General features: G+C 29.8%; 1 protein-coding gene across 2 annotated transcripts in view; it reads left to right on the top strand.

Moving 5' to 3' along the window:
• The first annotated feature begins 387 nt into the window (after positions 1 to 387).
• Positions 388 to 12,249, top strand: part of LOC106459877 (heparan sulfate 2-O-sulfotransferase 1-like) — a 22,619-nt gene continuing 10,757 nt past the window's right edge. The window contains exons 1-5 of one of the 2 annotated variants that reach the window (XM_022386691.1): positions 388 to 568; positions 4,035 to 4,174; positions 5,086 to 5,339; positions 6,220 to 6,305; positions 9,608 to 9,746. In XM_022386691.1, coding sequence (XP_022242399.1) covers positions 4,063 to 4,174; positions 5,086 to 5,339; positions 6,220 to 6,305; positions 9,608 to 9,746 — 591 coding nt within the window. In that variant the 5' untranslated portion in view covers positions 388 to 568; positions 4,035 to 4,062. The remainder of the gene's footprint in view (positions 569 to 4,034; positions 4,175 to 5,085; positions 5,340 to 6,219; positions 6,306 to 9,607; positions 9,747 to 12,249) is intronic. The other variant, XM_013919552.2, reaches the window with a different exon arrangement.

Here is a 12,249-nt window from a genome sequence, read left to right as displayed (position 1 = left end):
CAACACTATAAACTGAGTTTCGATATCCGTAATGGGCAGAGCACAGATAGCCCATTGTGTAGCTTAATTACAAACAAACAAATCATCTTAATTAGTAAGTAAATGAATATATATATATATACATTTAAAAACATGGTCTCGAAAAATAGGACTCATTCTGATGACTAAAGTCGTTTCAAATTACAATGCTTTTGAACTTCGCAATTTGATGTTATGTAACACTTCTTTTACTAAAATTATTTAAAGAAATCCAAATTTATCGTAATTTGACCTTGCAGGTTAATATAATATAATATTAACTCCAAGGTGTATAGCAGAAAAAACTTTTAAACAACAATTATATCGTCACAAGATTTCTTAGAAGTTAGAGGGCGTTTTGCATTAAACACTAAAACAATGTTACAGTTAGGCTCATCGAGAAAAGTATCTTTGAATAGAAAAATTGGTTGTTTCGAGTAATTAATAACACGGTAGTGTTATTTTATTTTATACAAAATTTAAGTATAAAGGTGAGCTTACGCTGTTTGCCAGAAACTGAAGGAGTTTAAGAGGAGATTGGATATAACTTGTAACTGAAAAAATAAGTTTTTATATATTTATAATATATATATATAAGGTTATCAATACTATTAGTATTACTACTACTAGTAGTACTAATAGTAATATTAATAATAATAGGAGTAAAGTGGTAGGCTCAAACTGGTACTGGTAGAGTGGTATTACTATTAGTATTAGAAAGTAGGATTGCTTAAAATGGACCAACTATCTCATGTTATCTCTTGGAAATGAAATGTTTATTACTGTATCCTGCTGACATTTCAAATTCAAGTGTTTGTAATTAAACAGCATAGTGTAACAACATTCAGGGATGTGCTGTTTCAAATAATTTACATAATTTCAAGTTTATGATAACTGGTGGATACTAAGTGATGTGAATTCTGCATAATGATTTAAAATATAGATGTGTTCTGCATAATGGATTGATAATGTATAATAATAATATGTTGACTGCATAATGAGTTACTATACAGACTGAATCTGCATAACATAAATTCTGTATTGGGAGCTAAAATACAGGTTTATGTTGCACAATGGATTGCTTCAGCATAATTAAAAAAAATATATTTTTAAAAATAAAACTGACTTCTAGCAAAATTAATTTGTTTCAATCAACATGGGCATTGAAAAATAATCCTGTTATTACTGTTAACTTGTGATTCTTATTACTTGTGCTACATTGAAATATCAGAGTTGAGTATGCACAATAAATTTAATTTTCCTTTTGATTGTTGAAATTCATGCAAATTTCAACCTGTTATTCAGATTCAATCCTATGTTAACTTGTGCAGTTCAACTCTTCCTACATAATGGAAATTAGCATATGCTCATATACATGAATGCATTGTTACAAGCTTGTATTGATACATCACTAACATAATGTACAAGCTCTTAATATACAGGGTTGCATTTGTACTTGCCCTTTGCAACCAATTGTTGTAATATGCGTGTTTTTGCTACTGTACATTATGATCTTTATTAATGTGTCTTTGAATATCAAAACAGTTTTTCTTATAATAGTTTTTCTCTTTATTTTCTATATTTTATGTGTATACTTAGGTAAGTTTTTACCACATTTAAATATATGTAAAAATATTTGCACACAAAACAGACACACACACTATCATGACAGACACTGACTCTGGGTCATATGCTGCATCATAAATTGATTGTATAGTGACATAATTGTACAGTTAATTGCCCAATGCAAAAAAATAACCCATTTAGTTATTTTACCTGTATGAGAAAAATAACCGAATTCCCTCTGTAATGTACTACTTGGAATGATAAATGATAGGATTTTTCTTCATTGAACATCATGCTTTGGATGACACGATAAAAACAGGATACCCTATAAAACCCTGCAAAAAATCAGTGCAAGCTGGCCCAACAATGGAATTCTTTTGAAACTTCATCCTTCTACCCGAGTTACTTGTGTAGATTAGACCTTTAAGACTTCTCTACAAATGTCACTCGCAAGTTAGGCAGTTGCTGCCCTCTTCATCTTTGTTCAGAAGTTAAGGAATTTTACACAATTCTTTTCAACCCATCATGATAAACTTTATGTTTTCTCCATCTAAACACTCATTGAAAATATAACAATTGAAATTAAATCTAGCCCTTATATTTATAAATCTATCTAACAGTGGTTTAAAAGGATATAAACTAACTACACAATCCACATAAACAAATGATTTCTCATGGTAATAACTCCAACCAAAAACATAATGTTGGTGATAGAACAAGCCCACTTCTGGGCTTTCAAGTCTTATATTTATGTTTCACTTCTGATATTAAAATTCTTATTTCGAACTATTTATTTTATTGAGTCTGATCAAGCTCCATACTATCTTGGACACATGAGTCAAGTCACCACTAATCTTTCCAAGTTCTAATTTAAACAAGTCCAAAATTTTAAGTCCACTTGCTACAGTAATTATTTTAAATTTCTTAAACCAAATAGCATTCTAACTGTCCGTTCATGAACTATGTTTTCAACATATGTCATTTCTGTAGTAAGGTTACGAAACTACTGGTACTGTAGAACACCAAGTGAGGCTATGTAGAGAATTGCATAAGTGTATGAGCTATATGCAAGTTAACGTATTGCTTGAAATAAGAATGTTACCTACAAGTGAAGAGTTCTGTGCGGAAATATTTCTAATTTGTTTTTTATACCATTGGTACTTTTGGCTTACTAGTTTTAGAGAAATATGTTTTTAATACTTGTGATGGACCTTGTTTACTGTGTATACTCATAAACTATTAATGTGAAATGTGTCTTTGTAATCAAAATCACAACTCACTAAGTAGTGAACATGGGATCCTAACTAGTTATCACTTCTAGTATGGGGGAATCTTCATCTATGTAAATTGCTCAATAAAATAACGATCCTCAAATTTTGAATTTCATCATAAGAGTATGTTCACTCCGAACAGTCAACATAAATTTACAGTGGCTTTTATTACCTTGTATCAGTTTATCCTATGGATAAAGTTTGGAGAATATTTCCTTATTTCCCTTCCAAAATGTTTCTCAGTGTGTCTAGTAGGGTAGATAGACATGAAACGATAAGCTCTAAGATGATACACACCTATCTATACATTAAGCTATTTTCCCCATGTGTCTAACTTAAAGATTTGCATGCCACCAGCCTTTAGGTAATTCCCACTTAATCTCACAAGATTTTCTTGTAAATTGCACTACTGCATAATGATGTTATTATGCAGCAAAAGCCATCCACCTATCAGAGGGTGAAACACCTCCTTGTGCACTAACTCCCTTTGTGCTTTTGTTTCATTTTTGTTCTTCAAATTATGAACTTACAAGTTCATGTGATATCTTCAACTTCTTGTATGAGTGAAGAATTTTCTAACACAAGTCAAGTTTCAGATATGGCTACTGATGCACATTGAATACGGATGGCATGATGGCCTTTGTGCATATGGTAGTGGGTTTCCTTATGTAGCTGGGATCTTCAGCTCCCATCCATTTCTCAGGCATTCCTTCTCCTCTTTTTGAAAAGGAGACTGAGGAGGAAGATGAGTTTGATCATTTGTTTCCTGCTCCAGTTATGCCTTGGGAACTTCACTTCAAGTGCCAATTTGAGTGCCAATTTTTTGTTTTGTTTTTGAAAAAAGGTTTGAGAAAAAATAAAGTTGATAGAAATATACCACAAATAACTTGTTTGTTTTACTATATGGCATCACTTAGAAACCATGACACGTCAAACTTGAATGATTTTCCCATGTAATATCTAAATTGTAAACTATTGGGAAGCACTTTTCATTATTATTATTATTAACATAATGAGGCTTACTATGACAAAGTTTGAGAACAACTGTAGGTTAGGATTGGAATGTGTTGATAGAGTACATTATTCAAGAACATATTCCATAAAGTATTGAAACTTCTATATCTTCTAGGACCTATACAATTTTGATATGTTTATTAAACTCTTATTTTTATATTTCAGGGATGGCCGTATTTAGAGTGACAAGCTGATGTGGAAGATAAAGCAGTTATTCATCATTTTGTGTTTGGTTGTTTGTGCTGTATTGTATTGTCATTTTGTAATAAAGGTCTTTCATCAAGATGAAACAATAAAAAAACTAGGTTAGTATTGATTAAGATAATAGTAGTTCTCATTATCTGTAGTAAATGTAATACTGACATTTGGTGGCATAAATGTGTTTAGTATGAAAAAATTCATTAAAAACCCAAAAATTAGAATAAATACCTTAAAATGGTATATTGCCGAGGTTACAGAATAAGGAAAAGTAATAGTTTTTTTTTCATAGTTGCAATATGTCCTTAAAAGTATTTAGTTAATTTTCAAAATCATTATATTTTGAAAATTTTATGACTTAAACACTAATAAGCAAAAAGGATTTTATGTGAAAATGCAATTTTCTTCATGTAAAGAAACATAGTTTGCCAACCTCTGATCAAAAGAAGTATTACTGCAGAAGATGGTAGTGGTATTAGGCTGTTAACAGACTCATAAAACCAATCCTCCATCTATAAAGAATAACCTTGGGTCCGATGTACATGTACGTGTTCTGTGAATGTATACAAAATAAAAGTTTTACATATTACAACCCACTCTTCAACATTATTAAGATTAAAAGGTGATAGCTTTTCACCACACAATTACAAGAAAATAATATAAATGTGAATATTTTACCCAGTATTTAATGAATGATAAATGATTATTTTTATAAAATGGGTGAGAAAAATACACTACTAAAACTACAATTTTAGTCACGTATAGATAGAAATTGTGTTCTTAAATAAATTTGCAGATTCATTTATAATTCAATAAAAAGAATACATCCTCAGAAGTAATCATGCAAATGCAATTTTGTATGTATGTATAAAGCAAGTTTAACTTTGAAAAGCTCAGCTTTAATAACTATATGAAAGTTTTTATTCAATACTGATAATGATGTATTTTTGTGATCTTGATGTTATGTGACAAGTTTTGTGTCTACAAAATACCTGGGTTGTTTTTTATTTTCTTGCAGCTGCTACTGTTAATGAAATCAAAGTAAAAGACTTTGATTACCACAACAGAAATGATATACTTGCTGATTTTGTTAATGCTGATGAAGGTTCTAAAGATTCATTTGATGATGTGCTTGTTATTTATAACCGAGTCCCTAAAACTGCAAGTACAAGTCTGATGGGGGTGGCTTATGATCTGTGTAAACGAAACAAGTTCCATGTTCTGCACATTAATACCTCCAGGAATATGCATGTAATGTCACTGTCTGATCAGGTGGGGAATGTTTTTAATGTTAGTAAAAAAAAAAGAAAATGGAATATTATAATTTTTCAGTTTTCTCGTGAGTTACTATTTCTAATGAGTAGCTGTAAAATTCCATAATTTTATTAACATCGTTTGATTAAGTATATTATTTTTACATTGCATTTTTTATTTTTACATTAGATACACTCACATTAACTTGTAAACATGTTTAGGATTGTTTTCCTGACTTGTTTTTAATAGCTTAACTTGGAGTATGATGTAAAATTGATTTCAGTCAGAATTATATGTACCGTTGAATAATTTGCTTATTTTAGTCAGGAATGTGTACAACTTTAAATAATGTTCTCACAGAAAAACATTCCATATTTTTGCAATAATCTATGAAAAAAAAATATTGACCTTTTTTTATGGGAACTGTTTTGAAATTATTTTGTAATGAATATTTTTAACTACTGAATGCTGCTTAAATTTATAATTTTTTTTACAAGATATAAATTTGTACACTCCTTTACATGCATAATGCAAGTGAAATATCAAACTTAGGAAATGTATAAGTTTTAAATTTTTTGAAGTAGTATTTATACTTTTTATTAAGCTCTTAACTCTTTTCATTGTCATGGAAGTTTGCAGTTTTGTTATACCATAAACAAAGGGTATTCTCCTTCAAACTTCACAAGTTTCAAGTTTCTCATAAGTAATTAAATATTAAAAATGTTTTTTTTATTGTGTATCTAAACATAAACCTGGAACTAGGAAGACTTTGTATCTATAAATGTGTTAGTGAAGAAGTTAAAGTAAAGAATATAATTATTTAACTGCTTATATGACATCTATGTGTTCTTGTTGTTAAGTTTCTGTAAAAGTAGATATATCATCTTTTCTCATATAGAGAAGGTTTATAGAGAATGTAACAACGTGGCAGGATAAGAAACCTGCACTTTACCATGGACATATTGCTTTCTTGAACTTTCAAAGGTAAGTAATTTCTCCAGTGTAAACTTGTTTGTTATGGTAACATTTTGTTTCGGTTGAAAGTTTGTGATTTGGTTACTCCAATATTTTCTGTTAAACATATTTGGGTTAATATATGTGTACTAAAGAAAATCATTGCCTTCTGTCTGTTTTACATTTTTCTTGCCAGGCAATATTCAGAACTATGTAAATTCTAGCTAATAATAAATTATATGTATATATTGTTGAAATGTTACTGAGTTGCACTTTCTGATGATCTGTTTCTCCTTAACGACTTAAAATATCTTTGTGGAAATGCAAATGTCAAACCTAAAAGCTTCTTTTGACACATGGATGTTTCTACAATATGCATTTTTTAGACAGTTGTTCTTAATACAAAATTTTATTAGTGTGACATATTTGAAGTCTACTTGTATCACAGACAAAATTTTTCTATTGATATGATCCTTGATTTGTATTTGCTTTTAGAAAAAAAATTACAAATGCTTCAAATCAACAAACTTGAACAATTTCCTAACTTTTTAATATAATCTCAGTGTATTTCTAGCATATTTTTTCCCAGTATGGGTTGATTTTCTTTAATAAAAATTGGGCTCATGGTTGTAGAAAATTGTATGAAAGTTAAGAAAGAAGCTTTTCAGTATTACTGTTAGTTTGAATCAATTCAATTTTTATTTATGACTTATTTTCACACATTCAGTCATTTCTAATAGTATCTGTTCTAATCTTACATTTTTAATTGTGAAATGATGGTATATAAAGTTTTATCATTTGTATTATTTCTTAAACTTCTTATTTCCAAGCTTAATAATTTTAGGATAAATTATGATAATATGCAATACAAGGCGTTTGATGCCATTTTTCTCTTGCCCAATTTTAGCATTTACTTACCCTATATATTTGACATTTTTGTTGTATAATGTTGTTAGAATTTCAAAGTACTTTTTTCTGTTTTTACATAAAGAACTTAAAGACTTCCAGTTGTCTTGTGTTGGTGACAAAAGCAAACACCACATTGCTTCAATGCATTTATTCAGAACTAAAATTTCAGTCAATCAATAAGTAATTTGAAAATAATATATCTGCAAAAAACAGTATCAAATAATCTTTGGAATGTCAGTAGTAATGTGTTAAATGTATTGAGCTGTGTTGTTAAATCTGCTCAGAACTGTAGTTACGAAAACATTTCTATCTACTACATTTATATATTTGCTCTAGTCACCTCTCTCTAATGAATTTTAGTTGCTGGTGGTTTAAAACTGATTTTTGAATTAATTAAATGTGAGATATAAGAATGGATTACAGTTACAATATGAAGTTTTTAGAAATTATAGCAGAGAAAATAATGATTTATGACTGAGTGTGACATCTTGGTAGGAGAAGCAATGATGAAACATTAAATGTGTTAAGTATTAAAATATTTCTTGGAACTGGAAAATATTTGATATTGTGTGTTATACTGAAATATCACACTGGATCATAAATTTAACACTGTATTACACTGAAATACTGTATATGTATTTAATGCAAAATATTATCATACACTGAATAATAATATCATTTGAGATTGTGGCACATATTTTCAAACATGTTTACTATGTCACGGAAGATGTTTCATAAATAATCACAATTAACTAACTTTTGTTAAATGTCATTCAGAAGAGCATGTCACTAAAGGAATGCATGCATTTGGCTTGAAAGCTGGTAGTTTACAGTATATAAATGGATTAACAACAAACAAATATAAAGTATTAGTAATTTTAAATATATTTTTTGATTTTCTTTTTCCATTAAATTGTGTACCCAGTGAGAAATATTGATACCATTCCAGTACTTTGTTATCCTAATACTTTTAGCATTACAATTGTATACCATAGTTCCTTTCCCTTGAGATTAATTATGATAATTTTAAGGGCCATTTTTTTCAGTGGATGAAGTTACCTGCTTTTGCTTATCCATGGTTATGATTTTATTATTCAAAATATAGATTTCAAACATGTTAACTAGTTTTCCTAGCTGTGGCATAGCAGCTCGTAGAATGAGTTTAATGGGTTTTTTTTCAAGTACAAACTTGGACCCCATAGCTCCGTCATCTCTTGACCAATTTGAGATCTAATTACAGTTTTGAACTCAGGAGATCAAACCCTTTCGATTGATGAACTTGACCATGCCTAAGATCTCATAGATTAATTTACTTTAATCCTGCCTAAAAGAATTTCAATACAAGGGTAGACTGGTAGAGATCCTGGTGAGGAATAAAATCAAATTGGGTATACATGCACCCCACGCTTGGTATTGCTGGTGCACAAAGATATAGCTAATAAAAGGAAAAAAGGTGTCATAGATTAGTTTACTCTAATCTTGCCTAAAAGAATTTCAATACAAGGGTAGACTGGTAGAGATCCTGGTGAGGAATAAAATCAAATTGGGTATACATGCACCCACGCTTGGTATTGCTGGTGCACAAAGATATAGCTAATAAAAGGAAAAAAGGTGTCATAGATTAGTTTACTCTAATCTTGCCTAAACGTATTTCAATTGCCGCAGCTATTGACGATTCCCTCTTGTTTGGCATTACAGATGCTAGATTTGAGTTTTATTTCAATATATAAGGTAATAATATGACAAATTTGCTTATTTGTGTATTACTTAGATACCATGTCGATTTTAACCAATTGTGATTCATGATGCCAATTTGTTTTTCATTTTTAAACATTTTTATTTTGAATTCAAAATAAAAGAAAACAGTTTGATCACTAATCTAGAAGTTTTATGTATAAGCCTGTGTAGTATTTTGTTTTATCTAATAGCAATAGTTACAATCTTTGTTAATTTTTCTATCCGTTATAAATAAAAATTCAAATCAGAATGAATTTTGAAAGTTGTTACCAACAAAAGTTATTAATTGAACAAATTTTAGATAATACGGAGTGTCTCCCATTGATTAAACAGTAAGTCTTTACAATGCTAAAATCAGGGGTTCAATTCTCCTCAGTGGACACAGCAGATAGCTAGTGGTGCTTTGCTATAACAAAACACTCAACACACACACACACACACACACACACGTACAATATTAAGCATTGCATAAAGACAGTCACAATGATTATTACAGTTTGTTGTAAATCAAAAAGTTTATAAAATTTTGAAAAATAATATAACAAAATAGCAACCTTGCTGATTGGTTTTGAGTTTGCTATGTTTTTTTTTAAATGATTAGCTTAAGAGGTAATGCTTATATGAGATTTTGTTTGATTTGCTGATCTTAAAATTCCTAGTGTATATAGCTCATAATTTTCAATTAGGTATGGATTCTCACAGAAACCCATCTATATCAACCTGATACGGAAACCTCTTGATAGACTGGTCTCCTATTATTATTTTCTTCGATATGGTGATGATTTTCGCCCTTATTTAGTTCGTAAAAGAAAAGGAAATACTGTGGTATGTCACATGCTTCTAATGTTTTAAATATAAACTACATTAAAAATCTAAACCTTAATCATGGTAATGAAATTTATATTTAGTTTTATAATTTTCTTTCTAAGCTGATGTGATTGGTCACTTATATAAAAATCTGGATTAGAAATTTGAAAGTAACTAATGGAACAATTAAAGCATTTGTAATTGAAGACTTATTCACTTTACTATTATTTATGCATGTATTTATTTCTTTAGATGTTTGTAAAACTTTAAATATATTTTTTTTCATTTCCACATTTCTGTATCATGTCGTCTTGATTCTTATTTTCAGCATCTTAGATCAGTTATATTATTATGAGATGGTTTCATTTGTACTTAACTCTATCGGGCATAATTTATACTTTTTAATTGTCACTCATCATTTCACACTTCATTGAAGACACTTGCTTTTGTTGTATTTGTATACTTCAAGCTGTAATGGTATATTTGGCCAAAGCTTTGTTTTAACACATTTAGGTTTAACTTTTTGAAATATTTAAATTAGTAAGTTTGAGAAGTTAAGTGATATCTCAGTAAATCAAGAAGTTAGGAAGCTCAAATTTTAGATTCTTGCTTGTATAGCTTATGTTTCAAATTAGTTGGAAACTAGAAGCATATTATTGAAGTTAGAAAATTCTGAAGTTGAGAAATAGGAGCTCAGCCATGCCACATGACACATAAAAAATGAATATTTTAAATGTATTGAAAAGTACACTCCCAACTAGTAACAATATTCATGTTGAATTTACAAATTACATAACAAACTACTGTTATGGGTATATATAAAGATCAGCAGCTGCACCAGTTAGCCACTTGGAGTCAAGATGACATAAAGAAAGAAGCTCAAAGACCCTCAGCAAGGAGTAGTTATATAGCTTTGTTGCTATGGTAAAGATGTTTTAGCATGCTAACTCGTTTTCCAGTTCTACAGTTTGTAATGTTTTGAAGAAGTAAAAGGTCACTGGACGTGCTACTGAATATCAGTCCCTTGACCATAATTGATCACTCTTTGGTCCATGAAGTTTAGGAAAATGGGTTTGGGACATTTTCAGATTTTTCCTATGGGACAGTTACTGAAATTTTATGACATTTGGAGCCACTTTGCAAGAGGATTGTTTATTCCATTAGTTGTATAGCAACCTTTGTTTGCAAGTGTTAGTAATAGTCGAAGTTGTGATGTATTCCAGAAATGGTCACTCCCTATCAAAATGTGTCCCCAATAATAAATCTTTATCTATACAAACACACCAATCTCAAGGTGTAGTTTTCCAATACTTCTTACAGTAAAATTACGTAGCATAATTTCTTTGACTTGAGAGTAATGTTTGTTCATTTTAATGGCCTTTTTTCTCATTAAGTGAAATGTTTTACTTTTTTTCTAACTTATCCAAGTTTGTGAATCTGTTATTCAAAATATGTTTCAACCATGTTGAATAGTTTTCCTAGATAAGCACAATAGTAAATTATGGAAGGAATCTAAGATTTTTACAGTCTAATTGTGTTGTAGACCACTTCATGATTATAAATATTTCCTGATATATCTACATTTATTGTGTATGTTGTTCACAGGCTTTTGCTCTGACACCTGAAATTTTATTACTTTTAACATTACTAGGGTAAGAAATATTTCAGGGAAAATGATAACTCATACCTATTCCACAAGCAGGCCTGTTCAGGATTACTATGAAGTAACATTTGCCACATGGTTTTGCAGTCACTGTTCTCCCACTAGTTCAAAATATGTGCCACTTTGATACAAATCCAGATTATGCAGTTTTGTGGTTACAAGAATTTCTGTTTGGTATGTCATTGTGATTCACCATGACCAGAAACTATCCATTCTTAGTTTCCTGTCATTGTGTAGCTTGTCAGTGATTGAACCAAAAAATTAAACTGGTTGTGATTACAATGCTGTGGCATGAATTGAGACTTGAACCAGTTTCCATTTCAAACTTTCCATGTAGAATATATATTTCTGTTGCTCTTCATTTTTGTCATTATCTGATGTTTGCAAGTTCTTTATTTTAAAATAATATATTCAAAACAAGTCAAATGTATGTAAAACAATTTGTTACATTATTAGTTATCACAGCTGTATCCAGAGTATTAAATAATTATCTCTTTTTTTTTTGTGTAAATGTCCACACAGGCAGGTTCAGTTACCTTTGAACACCCTTTGACAAGACAAACTATTCTCCTCTATCTCTGTTATTACAATAAAACCTGTGAAACTCGCTTTAGAAATTGTCACTACATGCTCTTTATGACTAAACTCACAATCATTCAGTCTAACTTCACTTTTACTTTCACTCGTAAGTTTTTTGCTTTGGCTACTTTTAGATACATGGTTGGTAAGTATGCTTTACTTGTATTAGAACAGCATGGTGGTTTGTTCTTTAATATTATAGATCCACTCTTGTATTTTTCTTTTCTAACTATCTGGTGTTTTGTATCTTGTGTTGGAGTTTTTTTTCTTCTGAAGATA

The sequence above is a fragment of the Limulus polyphemus genome, unplaced genomic scaffold (assembly GCF_000517525.1).
Source record: "Limulus polyphemus unplaced genomic scaffold, Limulus_polyphemus-2.1.2 Scaffold30, whole genome shotgun sequence".
Classification (NCBI taxonomy): Eukaryota; Metazoa; Arthropoda; class Merostomata; order Xiphosura; family Limulidae; genus Limulus; species Limulus polyphemus.
The sequence above is the reverse complement of the archived record's forward strand: the minus strand, read 5'-3'. Positions and strand labels throughout refer to the sequence as shown.